This window comes from Oryctolagus cuniculus, chromosome 6 (assembly GCF_964237555.1).
Source record: "Oryctolagus cuniculus chromosome 6, mOryCun1.1, whole genome shotgun sequence".
Classification (NCBI taxonomy): domain Eukaryota; kingdom Metazoa; phylum Chordata; class Mammalia; order Lagomorpha; family Leporidae; genus Oryctolagus; species Oryctolagus cuniculus.
The window spans coordinates 165,905,087-165,923,224 of record NC_091437.1 but is presented as its reverse complement, the minus strand read 5'-3'; the positions used below and the strand labels follow the sequence as shown (position 1 = coordinate 165,923,224).

Sequence of the window (18,138 nt, the reverse complement as noted above, 5' to 3'; positions counted from 1 at the left end):
GTTTACAGGTAGTTCTAACTCATAGCGTTGCTTAAGGTGGTGCTACCCAGGCTTCTCCACTGTGAAGTTACCACTTGGCCTTTGTAGTTAAGACATAGAGTATGGGGCTGGTACTGTGGTAGCGGTAAAGCTGCCTGCAGTGCCGACTTCCCATGTGGGCACTGGTTTGAGTCCCGGCTGCTCCTCTTCCGAAGCAGCTCTCTGCTGTGGCCTGGGAAAGCGGTAGAAGATGGCCCAGGTCCTTGGGGCCCTGCACCCGGGTGGGAGATCCAGAAGCTCCTGGCTCCTGGCTTCAGATCTGCCCAGCTCCGGCCATTGCGGCCATCTGGGGAGTGAACCAGTAGATGGACGACCTCTCTCTCAGCCATTCTTTCTCTTTCTTTCAAATAAATAAATAAATCTATTTTAAAAAAAAAAAAAGTCTGGAGAGATGCTTTGAGACTGCAGATGCCATGTTGCTCACTGTATTTTTGCCTTCTCAGTGTTAGTTGATGACTGGCTCCTGCCATCGGATCAGCGCGGTGCGCCGGCCATGGCGGCTATTGGAGGGTGAACCAACGGCAAAGGAAGACCTTTCTCTCTGTCTCTCTCTCTCACTGTCCACTCTGCCTGTCAAAAAAAAAAAAAAAAAAGAAAGAAAGAAAGAAAGAAATAGCTTCAACACACCCACGGGGCAGATGGGATTGAGCTGGCCCTTGGGAAGCCAGGAGAGTCTTGCAGCAGAGAAGCTGAGAGTAGCCGAGAGGATGCAGACTCAGGCTAGTGACAGGAGGGGGAGGAGAGTGATGCGTGTCCTGGCAGAGGGAGATGCGACGCCGTCACCAGTGGGGCTGGGGAAGGTGGCTGTCAGTGTTACGGCTCTAAGTGCAAAGGGCAGGTGATTGGACTGGAATGAGGTGACCTTGAGCTAGTTTCAGCAGGTTTGTGTGCCACTACTGCGCCCTGAAGCCAGGGCCGGAATGCCTTCACTGCACTGCATCCAGAGCTGGAGCTGAGGGCCTCTGGTGGAAGCCTAGATGCCTTGCACGTTCACGTGTGCTTCCGCTGGAGACAGCGTGTCTGCCTCCCACCTGCTGTAGGACGGCGGGGAGTCGCAGTTTCCTAGAACTTCTCTTCATGAAATGGGGAGACTAGCCTGCTTGATTTCTAGCAGATTCTTTAAGAAAAGGTGTTTTTCATTGGAAAGAGTTGGATATAGAGAGTGTGCGCATGAGAGCTTCCATGGCAAACATGAGAGGTCAGCCCTGCATCGTTCTCTCCCAATGGCTGCAGCAGCCAGGCTGGGTCAGGCCAAGGCCGGGAGCCTGGGACCTCGCACTTCACCGTGTCTTCCCCAGGGGTGGCAGGGGCCCAGGTACTTGGTCATCGTCGGCTGCTTTTCCAGACACTCTAGCAGGGTGCTGCATTGGAGTGGAGCAGCCGGGACTTGGCGTGGTGCCCGTATGGATGCCGGCACTCAGGCAGCGGCTGGACCTGCTGGAACAGTGCCGGCCGCTTAACTTCACTCAGGGTCTGGCCCGGGCCTCCCGCTCACCTTTCTTCTCTCTCAGCTCCTGCTGTCTGTCGGCCCTGGTCAGCAGAGCCGGGGGCAGCACGCTGCTCACAAGGCTCCAGCAGCTTCCTCTCATTGAGACTTGCAGGGGCCGAGTGGTGCAGCCCCGGTCCCACCTTCCCCGGAATCCTGTGGACTGAGTGCCCCCGCGGGCTCTGCTGTGACTGCACTTGCCCTCAGAACTCCGTGGCCGTGTGTGTAGCTGCACAGCGCCTCTCCTGCTCTCCTGAGTAGATCTCTGCTCAGCGTCGCCGAATCAGAGTCCTTCCCTGGAGTACTGCCTGTGAAGTACTCCATCACTGTGCTTCCTCCGCTGTCACTGTAATCTGTATTAGCTGTCACATGTCTACCACGAAAATGCAAACTTAGGAGGCAGCGTTTTGCCTCTTTAGACTGTGCCTGAGATAGGACTGATGCTAGCATGCATATTTGCTGAGTGATTACTAGCAGAATCAACCTTAGAGACCATTTATTATCAACAGTGACTGTTCTGGGCCGGCGCCGCGGCTCACTCAGCTAGTCCTCCGCCTGCGACGCCGGCACCCTGGATTCTAGTCTCGGTTGGGGTGCCGGATTCTGTCCCAGGAGGTTGCTTCTCTTCCAGTCCAGCTCTCTGCTGTGGCCCAGGAAGGCAGTGGAGGATGGCCCAAGTGCTTGGGCCCTGCACCCGCATGGGAGACCAGGAGGAAGCACCTGGCTCCTGGCTTCAGATAGGCGCAGCACACCGACTGTAGCGGCCATTTGGGGGGTGAACCAGCGGAAAAGGAAGACCTTTCTCTCTGTCTGTCTGTCTGTCTGTCTGTCTCTCTCTCTCTCTCTCTCTCACTGTCTTAACTCTGCCTGTCCAATAAATAAATAAATAATAAACAAACAAGCAAACAGTGACTGTTCTGGGTTTTTTGCTTTCATGGACTCCTCCGTTTGTCCCAGTACTCTAATGACAGAGTTGAGGCACAGATAACGTTGTGACGTGGCTGGGTTCCCGCATGCAGTCCTGATCCGGAGCACACATTCTTTATGCTTCCCTAAGGAGAAATGATCTGTGTAAAATGCCTGTCCCAGTTCCTGTGTGTGCTGAGTGAGGGTTCAGGATGGGTCAGTTGATAGCTACAGCTGCAGCAGGCTGCCGGTGCTGGGGCAGATGTGCAGCCAGGCTGCCCAGTGTTGATTTTCTGCCTCAGTTTCCGCCCTTCAACTTACCTTTAAAATGGGAGCAGCAACAGTGCAGAAAGTCTCCTGTGACCTGCTTGAGTACTGGACACAGTGACCCTGCAGCTGACCCCTGAGTTGACTGGGCTGCAGAATGGGGAGTTAACTTCTGTTCCCTGGTTCTTAAGTTGATTAGAGAGAAATACAGTGGTTAAGTAGCTAGTAAGTCCTAAATTCAAAAGAAAAGAAAACTATTAAAACTGTTAGACTTCTTTTTTTATTTATTTTTTATTTTTATTTTTTATTTATTTAATTTTTTTGACAGAGTGGACAGTGAGAGAGAGAGACAGAGAGAAAGGTCTTCCTTTGCCGTTGGTTCACCCTCCAATGGCCGCCGCGGCTGGCATGCTACGCTGATCCGAAGCCAGGAGCCAGGTGCTTCTCCTGGTCTCCCATGCGGGTGTAGGGCCCAAGTACTTGGGCCATCCTCCACTGCACTCCCGGGCCACAGCAGAGAGCTGGCCTGGAAGAGGGGCAACCGGGACAGAATCTGGCGCCCCGACCGGGACTAGAACCGGGTGTGCCGGCGCCGCAAGATGGAGGATTAGCCTAGTGAGCCGCAGCGCCGGCCCAAAACTGTTAGACTTCTATAAAGGAAAATTGCAGTGGGGTCTGGCATCATAGCACATTGTGTTAGGCTGCCACCTGCAGCTCCTGCCTCCCTGTGTAAACACTAGTGAGTCGTGGCTGCTCTGCTTCCGATGCAGTCCCCTTCTAAAGGGCATGAAAAAGCAGCAGAAGAATAATTAAAAGGGCCGACACCATGCTACATCCATTGTAGCGGATAGAGCTGCTGCCTGCAGTGCCGGCATCCCATATGGGCGCCAATTCCAGTCCTGGCTGCTCTACTTCCAGTCCAGCTCTCTGCTATGGCCTGGGAAAGCAGTGGAAGATGACCCAAGTCCTTTGGTCCCTGCACCATGTGGGACACCTGGAAGAAGCTCCTGGCTTCGGATCAGTGCAGCTGCAGCCGTTGTAACCATCTGGGGAGTGACCCAGTAGATGGAAAACCTCTCTCTCTCTCTCTCTCTGTTTCTGCCTCTCTGTAACTCTGCCTTTCAAATAAGTTAATTGATTAAAAAAGAATAATTAAAAATGTAGCTTTCAGAAGGGCAGGCCACAGAATTGGAGGAAGCATATACTATGTCTAACAGGGTCTCATATGTAGAATATAAAAGAATCATCGGGGGCCGGTGCTGTGGCGCAGAGAGTTAGAGCCCCCACCTACAGTGCTGGCATCCATATTGGCGCCAGTTTGAGTCCTGGCTGTCCCTGCTAATGCACCTGGAAAGCAACAGAGGATAGCCCAGGTGCTTGGGCCCCTGCACCCTTGTGGGAGCCCTGGAAGAAGCACCTGGCTTTGGGTGGGTTCAGCTGCCACTTTTGTGGGAGTGAACTAGTGGATGGAAGATATTCTCTCTCTCTCTCTCTCTCTCTCTCTCCACCTTTTTGTGACTCTGTCTTTTAAATAAATAAAATAAATCTACAAATCTTTAAAAAAAAAAAAAAGAATAATCAGTACAGTGAAGAAGGTGGCTGAGAGAAAGGCAGACAATCCAGTAGGGAAAAAAAAGTGGAAACACACTTTCCAAAAGAAGGTATGAAAAATGGCCAACAAGCATGAAGCATGCTCAGTTTCTTCAGTTACCACGTTCATGCCAGTTGCAGCCAGTGCCACTGTCACAGCATGCCCGTCAGAGGCCAGCGAGCTGAAAGGGTCGGGAGTGGACGTGACCCTGTGTGGGGACGTCTGCTGCAGCTCAAGTGTGCATTCCTTGTGGCCAGGGATTGCATCCGGGTATATCCTCCGTGAGGGTGTGCACAGGTGTTCCGCAGAGACGCACAGCAGGTTCACGTGGCAGACACCAAGAACACGGGTGACACAGAGCACTCAGGACGCCTCCTTGCTGTCCCGTCCCTGAAGCGTTCTTCCTGAGCAAATGCATTGCCTTTGATTCCGGGATAAGAAGAGATAGAAGTATTCCTACTGCTAAAAACCACAGGGTGGAACAGCCCAGGGACCCTTCAGCAGTACCGTGGACAAGTCATTCGTCACGTCAGACAGTGCAGTGCGTTTTTGGTAGGAGCAAACGGCAGCCCCTCGCTGTGGGTGACTCTCACAGGCTTATTACTGAAGGATAGAGCGCAGACAGGGGAGTGCAATTTTGCGGTTGTAGCTTTAGATAACTGACGTGGGAGGCAAGCGTTAGGGGTGGGCGGTCAGGGACGCATGCAGCTGCGGCCTCTCCAGCACGCCCTCCCCTGCGGAATCACTGAGCTACAGCGGACCAGAGAGACATGCTTGTTGTTTGCTGAAAAAAAATTTCCATTTAAAAATTAATTGTTTTTTCTTATTTTAGGAATTACTTCCCAGAGCAATTGTTAATGCCGTTCTCAGTAATATTGTATATTACTAGACAACAAGGCACTGTGTATTGAGAGTTACTTTCTGATTGTTCTGTTTTATGAATTATGTTTTCAGATACGAATTGAGAATTCGTTATTTGCCCAAAGGATTTCTCAATCAGTTTACTGAAGACAAACCAACCTTGAATTTCTTCTATCAACAGGTATGAGACAGTGCTGTGATACACTTCCTGTTTCTTTGAACCCTGCCTATTACATGTTTTTACTTTAGAATTAAATCTAATGTTTTGGAGATGACAAATTTGTTGCTCTAGGGCAGTAGAAGTCTTGGTACTTTCTGAACTTTTGTATGCTTGAGAAAATTGTTAAAAACCTGTCTGTATTTTCTTTTTTAAGGCAGAGAGAGAGAGAGATCTTCCACTTGCAGGTTTATTCCCCAAGTGCCCACAACAGCCTCAGCAGGGCCAGCCTGAACCCAGGAACCTGGAATTTAGTCTGAGTCCCCGAAGTGCATGACGGTAACTCAAGTCCTTGAGCCGTCATCTCCCACCTCTCAAGGTATACAGTAGCAGGAAGCTGGATCGGAAGTGGCCGGGCTGGCGGTGTGGTGTAGCAGGTAAAGCAGCCAGCTGTGACATGCATCCCTTACAGCTGGCCCACTTCACATCCAGCCTCCTGCGGATGGCCTGCGAAAGGCAGCATTTGGGCCTCTGCCACCCGCGTGGGAGAGCTCAAGAAGCTCCTGGCTCCTGAATTCAGCCTGGCTCAGCCCTGGCTGCTGGGACATCTGGGGAGTGAACCAGCAGGTGGCCCTCTTTCTCTCTTTCTCTCTCCCTTCCCTGTCTGTCTGTCTGTCTCTCTGTCCCTCTTTCTCTGTAACTCTTTCAAATAAGTAATAAATCTGAAGAAGAAGTAGAGGAGTGGAGACTGGAATCAGGCATTCCCACATGGGATGCTGATGTCCCGAGTGGCGGGTTAATCACTGTAGCAAATGCCAGTCCTGTAGGCAGATCTTCGAAAAGTTAACTCTAGGGGCTGGCGCTGTGGCACAGTGGTTTAGCCTCTGTCCTGCGGCACTGGCATCCCATATGAGTGCCTGTTTGGTTCCTGGCTGCTGCTCTTCCTATCCAGCTCTCTTTCCCCACTGGGAAAGCAGTGGGAAGATGGCCCTGCGTCCATGGGGGAGTCCTGGAGGAGGCTCCTGGCTCCTGGCTTTGGATTGGCCCAGCTCTGGCCGTTGAGGATAGAAGACTTCTTTCGTCTTTCCCTCTCTCTGTAACTCTTGTCTCACAAATAAATAAATTAGAAAACAAAAGAACACCAATCCTAGTAGGTATTATATTTCAGCGTCAATAAGCTTGTTTTATGTAGACATTATTGTCGGAGCCAGCTATATCAGTATAATTTTGATAGTGATTTGTATAATTCGCAAAAATCAACTCCGCTGAGTACGTCAGCCATACCATCGCCTGAACAAAACAGTGGCGTCGGGAGCAGCGCTGGGCACCCAGCCCAGATGCTGCAGTAGGGCCATGAGTGCCTTAACGGGCATCTCGACTGGCAGGCCCGGCGTGTGCCCCCGAAGTGCTTGATTTGTCCCCTCGAGTGGGACACCCCCCCAGATGGAGGGTCTTCATAGGAGGCAGTACTTTATAGGCTCCAAGCACGTTGGAGACTCTTCAGGTGTCCTGACAAGCCAGACAGACGAGTACAGTAGTAAGTGGATTTAGTGGATGGGTTTGGTAGGACGCAGCGATTGAGCTAAAATGGAAAGTGAAATAATGAAGGAAAAGTGTCTGTTGTATGAGTCTGGGCACGTCCTGCCGAGAAAGAGCAGAGAGAGGTGGAGAGGCTGTTGTCTGCGCGTGAAGTAACGATGGGTGTTCCTGCGTAGAAGCAGGTTTCTGCCTCTGCAGTGGGTGGGGAGGTCCTGTTTTCTTGTGTGATTGGTAGTAATAAAGGAAGTGTCAGGTTAATGGACTTAAGGTAAGTAAGTATCTTTTGTTTTTGTAAAGATTTATTAATTCACTTGCAAGGTAAAGTTACAGAGACAGACTTGGTCTTCTGTCTTCTGTTTCACTCTCAGATGGCCGCAATAGCCAGGGCTGGGCCAGGCCGAAGCCAGGAGCCGGGAGCTCTGTCCAGTCTCCTGTGCGGGGTGCCAGGACCCAAGGACTTGCACCATCTTGTACTGCTTTCCCAGGCCCATTAGAAAAGAGCTGGATGCTCTGGCCGTTGAGGCCACTAGAGGAGTGAACCAGCAGATGGAAGACCTCTCCCTCTGTCTGCTTCTGCCTCTCTGTAACTCTGCCTTTCAAATAAACAAATCTTAAAAAAGAGAGAAAGAAAGAAAGAAAGGAGGGAGGGAAGGAGGGAGGGAGGGAGCTGGATAGGAAGTGGAGCAGCGGACTCAAACCGGCACTCCAGTATAATCTGCTGGCATCGCAGGCGGCAGCTTACTTGGCCTGCACTCACTCAGGGCTGCATGAGGGAAGGTGAAGTCTGGTGAACGGGTAAGAGAGAAGGCCTGTTTGGTCCCAGCTCAGGTTGTGGAGCGCTGCTCGTAAGGAAACCTGAGTTTCGATTTACACCTTGGTTCACCGTGTGTGACATCTCACTCTTCAGCCGTCTGATGGAATATCTTGGTGAAGGAGGTGACAAGGAATGTGTATTCAGGTTTTGTGCCCTTTGTCTGAAACACGTAGAACCAGAAGTGTTTCAGAGTTTTGGAAAATAAATGAATAAATACTGTTTAAAAAGCTCAAATTTGCACATAGGTAATAAGATATCTGGCGTGAGACCCCTAGTCAGTATACAAAGTTTGTTTATATTTCATTTATACCTAATACACATTGTATGAAGATAATTTTATATATACAGTATTTTTAAATATTTTGTGCATGAGTCGTTTTCATGGAGTGGAGTTTTCTACTTGTGGCGATATATTGGTGCTCAAAAAGCTTTTAATTTGGGGACATTTCCGACTTTTAATTTGGGGACATTTCCGACTTTTAATTTGGGGACATTTCTGACTTGTGGACTAGGGTGCTTGACCTGTACCGCGTTCTCTCTCCTGTGGACGACCTGTGAGTGTACTGACACTCCCTTGACCTGTACCGTGTTCTCTCTCCTGTGGACCACCTGTGAGTGCACTGACACACTTCCTTGACCTGTACCGCGTTCTCTCTCCTGTGGACGACCTGTGAGTGCACTGACACACTTCCTTGACCTGTACCGCGTTCTCTCTCCTGTGGACGACCTGTGAGTGTACTGACACACTTCCCTTGACCTGTACCGCGTTCTCTCTCCTGTGGACGACCTGTGAGTGCACTGACACACTTCCTTGACCTGTACCGCGTTCTCTCTCCTGTGGACGACCTGTGAGTGCACTGACACACTCCCTTGACCTGTACCGCATTCTCTCTCCTGTGGACGACCTGTGAGTGCACTGACACACTTTCCTTGAAAAAATCTGCCCACCAGGGCACTTTGTGGTGACTTTGGTGATACTGGGTTCTAGCATGCTTAATGCAGGCCTAGATAGGCACTCCTTTCTATAATTGCTAGGCTGACCGAGAGTCTGTAACTGTTTTGTTCCTTTTTCACGGCTCCTGGGTGTCCTAGTTTCCCTTTTTGGGAGGTCTTGCTTCTGTGTTTGCCGTGTATAGAATTCAGTTGAGTTGTCTTAAAACCTGGAGTGAAAGTGCAGAGTAAGGATGGCCTTGCTTAAAGGAACTTAGGGTGAGCACTAGCCTGCCCCGTGGTTCTGCAGTCAGCAGCCGCGGCTGTGAGGTGCCTCTGACTCTGCGGTTGATTGCCTCGGCCGGTGAAGCAGTGGCAAGTGCTGCCCGCCCAAGGGTGGTTCTGTTGATGAAACCAGGCAAGTCGGTCTGCCACGGGATTGCCCAGTGATGGGGCGTTGTGGACAGTACCAGGCGTCTGGGGATTCAGTGTTTACCGTCGCGTGTAAGGTGGCGGTGTGAGCGGCACGTTCTGGGTGGTGTATCCCCTGCGTACTCTGTATGATCCTTCCAGCCCTGCAGCCTGCCTGCCGTGGTCATCCATCTCTACACTCTCTTCTTCAAAGTTTCTCAGTTAGATGGTACCTTTTTGTAACATCCAGAAAGATTTTAAAACATTCTAAAATTATTCTAATGGTCATGTTTATTTTGTACTTGCATACTAGCACATGCATTTTAAAGGAGATGTAAGGGTAATCATGGTCACTCCTCTTTTCCACGTGGGCTGCTGGTTTGTCAAGCCAGGAGAGAGTGAGTAGAAGGAGGGGAAGCTGATGCGGAAGCCACAGGAGGCCGTGGGAAACAGCGTGGTGATTTCTCAGGGGGGCAGCAGGTGTCCTGAGAGCGTCAGCTGTGCTTGTACTCTTGAGTTGTTTTGATTGGTGGCTCTCTTTACCTTGCTGTTTTTCTGAGTAGAAGAACGGTTGAGCACTGGCAGTTGCCTATTATTTGAGCTGATAATTCTTGTAGGAATTCATGCTAAGTAATCCGTAAGTCCTGACACATGAATGCATGCATACACATACAGAGGTGCTCGTGGGAATATCATAGGACAAGAAACAGGAGGCGTTGCACATGTCCATCAAGGAATCGGGTAAATTCTGCTGAGTTACAGTCGAGGCACCCATCACAGTTACTCAGCTACATATTTTCATGGGTGTGGAAGATACCACTTTAAATGCTGTTGCTTAAAAGAGCTATGATTCCATATGTGTCTTTAAAATATTATATTTTTTATTTTTACCCTGTTCTGGGAAGAAAATATTGAAGATAGTATGATTTTTCATTGCTGGCTTGACAAGTCGTTTCCCCTTTGACTTGCCATGGTCAAATGTCCACACAGAGGCATCCTTCTACATAGGTTGAAGTTCTCGAACTGTTATAAATGAAGCCATATGTTGATCTGCAGTACCCAACTTGGGAATCAGTTTAATTCCAAAGCTGAAACTTGTGTTTAAACACATGCAATAAGAAAAAGGGTATGAGTCAATAATTGGTCCCCATAATAAGAATGCAACTCAAGTAATGTGTGAGAAGTTGTGTGGAAATTTTCAGACTTCTGAGATGGATTAATAGCGTTATAAGGGCCTGGAACCTGAAGCCAGTCTAACTCAGAAACTCCTGTAGTCCATGCAGCTGAATAAGATGTGCACATACATGCAGCCATATGTTTTCACTGCTTTCTCAGCTAAATCGATCCTCCGTTAAGGGACTTGAAATTTCATAGCGCTGATTGTTTTTAATTATGTAGATTCTTTAACATGAAATACATGCGTTGTTTTGTAAGCTGTGATATTGATGATGAAGCGGCTACCCAGGACCTGCAGCTCAAATGAAAACAACAGCTTGGTACCTGCCCATCCCATGTCCTTGTGTCCTCGCCCCACCTCCTGCCCTTTGACTCCATGCAGGTCACCATGGTTCTGAGTGTCGGTTGCTTTTGCTTGCCAGCTGTTGTGTCTTACTGTGCGTGTGTGTTTCAGTCCTGCGCTTCGGCTATAAGCTGACTGCAGCTCTCCCCCAGCCCTCTGAATTCCTGTCGTTGGCCTGAATTTGGTTTTGGTTTAGTTTTTGTTTGTTTCTCAGTTCATGGACACGTTCAGGGAGATTTTCTAGGAAGCATTTGGCTCATCGTTGCGCTTTGCACATTTGGCTAACCCTGTTGGTGGAACTACAAGTGGTTGTAAAATCTAGTTTTTTGGTTCATTTCAAAAATAATTTTGCATTGTGATTAGAGACTGTGATTCATTCAACACTGATGAAATCTTACTTAGAGTTGGTTCGTCCTCTGGCACAGATTTAGATTCGTTAAGGTTTCAGCTTTGCTTGAGGAGAATATATTTTCTCTGACTGCTTGGCACAGATAGTAAATAACCATTACTTCAAGAGTTATCCAGGTCTGCTGTGTCTTGAGTATCTTGCTGGGTATCTGTTCTGTGTGAGCACTGCGATGGTATTCTGTTTGCACTTTGGTCATCACGTTGCTATTGAGAAGTCAGCTTCCGTTCTGTTTCTGGGGTGCTGTCTTTTCTCTCTGGATGACTTGGAGATCTTTTTTGTCTTTGGTGTTTTGTGGTCTCATTGCAGAGTAGCTGTGGATTTCCTCCCCACCCCTGCTTGGTCTGTGCTGTGCTCTAGGTCCTCTGTGGGTTCATGTCTTTTTCACCTGTTCCAGAAATGTCTTAGTGGATCTCTATTCAGATGTGGCTTTTCCTCATTTCTTCATTATTCCTTCAGTTTAGATCTTTGTTAGAACTTCTCGGTGTATCCCCTTGTATCTGTTAACCTCTTTTTCCTATTTTCAAGTATTCTCTTTGGTCTGTAGCTCAGATTAATCTTATCAATGAGAAGCTCTCCTCATGTATGGCTAAATTTATGTTCAGAGCGTCTGTTAAGGTTTTATTTTCATCTGAAAGGCAAGAGGGGGACAAGGAAGGATTTTCCACCCCCTGGGTCACTCCCCAAATGCTTGCAACAGCTAGGGCTGGGGCAGGCTGGAGCCAGGAACCTGGAACTCCGTCCAGGTGTCCCAGATGGATGGCAGGGGCCCAGCTGCTCGAGCCACAACCTGCTGCTCCCACGGTGCGCGTTAGCAGCCAGTGGGAATCTGACTCTGGCTGTGGCTGTCCCCAGCGGTATCCTAGCCACCATACCAAATGCTTGTCCCTGTTTCCCTGGGGAAATATATTCTTCTGGTCAGGTAATTTTTATGGCCCTCATTACCGGCTAAGTTGTCTGCCTTGTATTCTGTGTTCTGTGTCTGACTCCTCGCATCTGTCAGTGCCTCGCACTGACTCTCAGAGCCAGGGAGTTCCCTGGAGCTCTTCATCTGTGGAACATCAGGTGTGGGAATCTTTAGGGCCTAGACGGAGAGTTCTCTCCTCCAAGAATTTGTATTCGCTTCTTGGGAAAAGGAAACAGACTAGCTTCTGAAGACCCATGGGGGGGGGGGGCGTCTGAGGGTCGCTGGCTCCCCCTGGGAGGCAGTGCTTGCTCTCAGCTGGAGCCTCCTCCACTCGGCAGCTTCCAGCAGTCTTGGCTTGAGAGCACTGCTCTCCCTGCCCTCCCCTCCCCTCCCCTCCCTTTACCTCCAGCGCACCGCAGGCCAGCTCTGACTTCACTGTGCTGTGGACCTCCATGTCCTGTGACCTTCATGAGGGAGGTTGGAAGGCCAGAGAAGGTGTGATGCGCAGGAGGACGGCGTTGAGATCAGGGGGCCTGACAGTGTCTCAGAAGACGGCGTTGAGATCAGGGGGGCCTGACAGTGTCTAAGAAGACGGCGTTGAGATCAGGGGGGGCCTGACAGTGTCTCAGAAGACGGCGTTGAGATCAGGGGGGGCCTGACAGTGTCTCAGAAGACGGCGTTGAGATCAGGGGGGGCCTGACAGTGTCTCAGAAGACAGCGTTGAGATCAGGGGGGCCTGACAGTGTCTCAGAAGACGGCGTTGAGATCAGGGGGGCCTGACAGTGTCTCAGAAGACGGCGTTGAGATCAGGGGGGCCTGACAGTGTCTCAGAAGACGGCGTTGAGATCAGGGGGGCCTGACAGTGTCTCAGAAGACGGCGTTGAGATCAGGGGGGCCTGACAGTGTCTCAGAAGACGGCGTTGAGATCAGGGGGGCCTGACAGTGTCTAAGAAGACGGCGTTGAGATCAGGGGGGCCTGACAGTGTCTCAGAAGACGGCGTTGAGATCAGGGGGGGCCTGACAGTGTCTCAGAAGACGGCGTTGAGATCAGGGGGGCCTGACAGTGTCTAAGAAGACGGCGTTGAGATCGGGGGGCCTGACAGTGTCTCAGAAGACGGCGTTGAGATCAGGGGGGGCCTGACAGTGTCTCAGAAGACGGCGTTGAGATCAGGGGGGCCTGACAGTGTCTCAGAAGACGGCGTTGAGATCAGGGGGGCCTGACAGTGTCTAAGAAGACGGCGTTGAGATCAGGGGGGGCCTGACAGTGTCTCAGAAGACGGCGTTGAGATCAGGGGGGCCTGACAGTGTCTCAGAAGACGGCGTTGAGATCAGGGGGGCCTGACAGTGTCTCAGAAGACGGCGTTGAGATCAGGGGGGGCCTGACAGTGTCTCAGAAGACGGCGTTGAGATCAGGGGGGCCTGACAGTGTCTCAGAAGACGGCGTTGAGATCAGGGGGGCCTGACAGTGTCTCAGAAGACGGCGTTGAGATCAGGGGGGCCTGACAGTGTCTCAGAAGACGGCGTTGAGATCAGGGGGGCCTGACAGTGTCTCAGAAGACGGCGTTGAGATCAGGGGGCCCTGACAGTGTCTCAGAAGACGGCGTTGAGATCAGGGGGGCCTGACAGTGTCCCAGAAGATGGCGTTGAGATCAGGGGGGCCTGACAGTGTCTCAGAAGCAGGGTCGGGATGCCAAGCCCCCGAGTGAGCCTGCCGGCTGGGTCTGATCTCTGTCCCACCACAGGTTTGACTGTGGCTGTGCGGAGGACTTCATTCTCTGTACCTCAGGGGGTACTTCTGCATCATTTTATTGAGAAACTCCTCGAATGTTCTGTCACGCTGCAGGAATCGTGGAGTGAGCCTGCCGCCCAGAGCTGCCTCTGAATCACCTCGTAGCTTTGCCTTTCCCTCCCAGTGGACCACTAATCCACCTTAATTTGATGAGTTTCAAGTAAATTTCAGACATTCGTATACTTCATCAAGCATATCATAACTACAGTTCAGTATTTAATTGTAGTTTTTGTTTTGATGTATAATTAGTTTCACCTGTTTTAGAATTTCTTCTCAATTCTTCCATGCGGTATATATTCTTTTATGTAATAAGGGTTTTTCCCTCAGTGTAATGGTTTTGAGATTCCAGCAGTTTTCTTCTACCGTTGAGTATTCTGCTGTAGGAACATGTTATAGTATGTGTGTTCATCCTCCCGTTGGTGGGTTATCTGGGCTGTTTCTGGTTTTTAATTACCCTTAATGACTGAAGCATTGCTGTGAATATTGTTCTCTGCGAGTGGGTGCGTTTGTTGTTTTATAAGAAAGTGCCAGGCCTTTCTCCAAAATGGTCTTTCTTTCTGTGTGTTTATTTATAAGGCAGAGCATCAAGAAGGCAGAAAGCGGGTACACACGTACACACGAGAGAGAGCACTTCCATCCACAGGTTCACTCCCCAGATGTTGCAACAGCCAGGACTGGGTCAGGCTGAAGCCAGGAGCCAGGAGCTCCACCAGGTCTTCCACATGGGTAGCAAGGTCCCAAGCGCTTGGGCCGTTTTCTGCTACCTTCCTAGGCACACTAGCTGGAAGCTGGATCAGAAGCAGAGCAGCTGGGACTTGAACCTGGAGTGCATGGGATGGGAGGCCTGCATCACAAGCAGTGGCTCATGAGCCACGCCCAGCACCTGCCTGGTGCCACCATTTTGTTTCCGCTGATGATGGCTGTGCCGTCTTCTCAGCAGCATTTGCTCTGTCGGTTTTCCGTTTTGGAGTTCCTGTCGGGAGCGTGACAGAATCCCACGGGGCTCTCGAGTTCACTCTCCTGCCTCCTCGCTGCCGGGTGCTCCCTCTCCTGTGCATGTTGAAGGCTTTTATAACTTCTCTGGTGAAAGTCTACTTCAAACTTTTTGCCTGTTTTGTATTTTAAAAAAATTTTTAATAATCTTTTTATTTATTTGAAAGAGTTAGAGAGAGAGCTAGAGAGGTAGAGCCAGAGAGACAGCGGTCTTCCATTCCGCTAGTTCACTCCCCAAATGACAGCAGTGATCTGAAGCCAGGAGCTGGGAGTTTCTTCCGGGTCTCCCACACAGGTGCAGAGACCCCAGGACTTGGGCCATCTTCTGCTTTCCCAGGCCACAGCAGAGAGCGGGATCGGAAGAGGAGCTGCTGGGACTGGAACCGGCGCCCATAAGGGATGCCAGCACTGCAGGCTGGGGCGTTAACCCACTGCGCTACAGCGCCAGCCCCACGTTTGTATTTTTCAAGTTGTGCTTTTGCCCCGTCCCCATTTTAAAATATTACTCTAACCAGTTTTGAGTTCGGTAATGTTAAGTACATTCATAATATTATAAAACCATCACAACCATCTATCCATCTCCATAACTTTTTTTTTTTAAGATTTATTTATGTATTTGAAAGGCAGAGTTACAGCAAGGCAGGGGCAGAGGCAGAGAGGTCTTCCTTCCTCTGGTTCACTCTTCAGATGACTGCAGTGGCTGGAGCTGCGCTGATCCGAAGCCAGGAGCCGGGAGCTGCTTCTGGGTCTCCCACTCAGATGCAGGGGCCCAGCACGTGGTCCTGCTTTCCCAGGCCGCAGCAGAGAGTTAGACTGGCAGTGGAGCAGCCAGCACTCAAAAGGGCACTGAGATGCTGGCACCACAGATGGTGGCTTTACCCACTAAGCCACAGCACTGGCCCCAGAAATTTTTAAAATTGAAACTGTTTTCATTAGACAGTTTCTCATTTGCTCTTCCTAGCCCTGGAATGCAGTGAGCATTCTACCTCTGTCTCTGTAATTTTTAAATGGAATTACTTGTTTTGCTAATATTTTTTCCCTGTCTGTTGCTTGTTCATTTTCATACATATTTTTTAATCTGAAAAATGAGGTGAGGTTGCTGTGAATGTCCAGTAAAGTGACATGGCAAAGTACTTTGAAATGTCTGGCATATGGTGAACACCTTTAAGTGTTAGCTGTTGTACGTTCTGCTTTAGAAGAATTAGTATTTTTAATGGTTTGGGTCTTTCATCTGGGGAGAAATAATCATATTAGTTCTTCTACCACCGTTGCTACCCTAAGGGAGGGACAGAGGGAAGGAACTGATTGCAGTACACTGCATCAGTGTTCTTGCTGCTTATTTTGAAATTTTATCCAAGCCCATTTTGGGTGGGATTGTCAGGAAAACAGTGTCACTGAAGGTTTCAGAGGTTGAGTATGGAATTGCTGGTTGGGCATTATTGCTGTGGGTACACATAATCTCATTAAATTCCACTACCAATGTGAGAAATCTCAAGTGATTCACTCATTATTGTTGATCCATCTTTTAATATACCTGACGATATTAATCACACTAACAATAAACTAGAATCTTGTTCTAACACCATACAGTTAGGAGTAGGAAACAAAAATAATCTTTGACAATAAAGCTAATGACATATTAGAAAGCAAGAAGAATATATTTAGCGTGAGGTCAGATTTTTTCTTACCTTTCATTGATTTAAGTACTATTTGATTGGCAGCCCTTGGTGCATGGTGGTGGCTTCAATTAAAAATTTGATGTCCATGTTTATCCAGGAAGTTACAGTATTAATTAATTCTGCATTCGTGATGCTGAACTTATAAATAAATTATTTACCGCTGAAATTTTTAGCCTTTAAGAAGCCTGGGTTTAGGATGAAATCTTCATTGTTTACTCATACAAATAAGATTTGAAATGAGTATATCCACTTATTGGCAAAATAAACAGTCAGTGATGAATTTCCACAGAAGAGTTGAGGAAAATACTAGGTCTTGAGCCATAGCTTAATACTATGATCTAGAATCTTTTAAAGATTTATTTATTTATTTATTTGAAAGGCAGAGTTATAGCAAGGCTGATGCAGAGAGAGAGAAAGGTCTTCCATCTACTGGTTCACTCCCCAGATGGCTGCAACAGCTGGAGCTGGGCCTATCCGAAGCCAGGAGCCAGGGGCTTCTCCCGGGTCTCCCATGTGGGTGCAGGGACCCAGGGACTTGGGGCGTCCTCTGCTGCTTTCCCAGGCACATGAGCAGGGAGCTGGATTGGAAGTGGAGCAGCCAGCACTCAAACCAGCACTCACATGGATGAAGGCACTGCAGGTGGCGGCTTTTCCTGCTACGCCAGAGCTCTGGCCCAGAATCTTTTTTTTTAATTAATTAATTCATTTATTTGGTCTAGAATCTAAACTTGACTGTAGAAAAATGTTCTTGTTAAGCAATCTATTTTTCTTCACCTTTCTTTTTTGCAAACTGTAATTCAGATAATTGTGTCATCAGAGTTAACGTATTTCTCCATTATTTTAGCCTTGAAGCTGTCATTTAAAACATATTTTTGAAAGTGCAGCTGTAAATGGGATATTTTAACTTAAAACATTTCTTCTCCCCTTTCCAGTCTTGTGTAATTTTGATGATTCAGGGAAAAGCACTTTGGTTAATGAAGACTTGGCTTACCTGTCATTTATACGGTTCAGTCCGTATTTTCTTGATCTTCCTTCTGCATACACAGCTTTAGAACTGGGAGACAGACGTGGTCATTTTCACCTGGCCCACCCTCCTTCCTTCCCCTTTTTTTTTAGTTTTGTAGATAAAATTTTAAGTTTATACAGTAAAAAGCCTTAATACTTTGACAAACAGTGTTTGTCACACACACACAGAGAGTTTTGTCAGCAGCGTTTGTTGAATAGACTACCCTTAGTCCAGTGTGTGGTCTGAGCACTTCAGCCCAGAATCAGTTGGCTGTATGTATGTGGGTTAATTTCTAAGCTCTCTACTGTGTTCCAGTGATCTATGCATTGGTTTTGTTTTCTTTTTTTCTTTTTTTTTTTTTTTTGACAGGCAGAGTGGACAGTGAGAGAGAGAGACAGAGAAAGGTCTTCCTTTGCCGTTGGTTCACTCTCCAATGGCCGCCGCGGCCGGCGCGCTATGGCCAGCGCACCACGCTGATCCGAAGGCAGGAGCCAGGTGCTTTTCCTGGTCTCCCATGGGGTGCAGGGCCCAAGCACTTGGGCCATCCTCCACTGCACTCCCTGGCCACAGCAGAGTTGGACTGGAAGAGGGGCAACCGGGACAGAATCCGGCGCCCCAACCGGGACTAGAACCCGGTGTGCTGGCGCCGCAGGCGGAGGATTAGCCTAGTGAGCCATGGCGCCAGCCTGGTTTGTTTTTTTTTTTTAAGATTTTATTTATTGATTTGAAAGGTAGAGTTACAGTGAGAGAGAGAGAGAGAGAAAGGTCTTCCTTCTGTTGGTTCACTTCCCAAATGGCCACAACAGCCGGAGCTGTGCCGATCCGAAGCCAGAAGCCA

At 49.0% G+C, this 18,138-nt stretch overlaps 1 protein-coding gene across 43 annotated transcripts in view; it reads left to right on the top strand.

The window, feature by feature from the left end:
• The window catches only part of PTK2 (protein tyrosine kinase 2), a 297,953-nt gene that overhangs the window by 112,739 nt on the left and 167,076 nt on the right, over nt 1–18,138 (top strand). For all 43 annotated transcript variants that reach the window (XM_070075578.1, XM_070075572.1, XM_070075548.1 and 40 more), the window contains one exon: nt 5,244–5,331. In XM_070075578.1, coding sequence (XP_069931679.1) covers nt 5,244–5,331 — 88 coding nt within the window. The remainder of the gene's footprint in view (nt 1–5,243; nt 5,332–18,138) is intronic.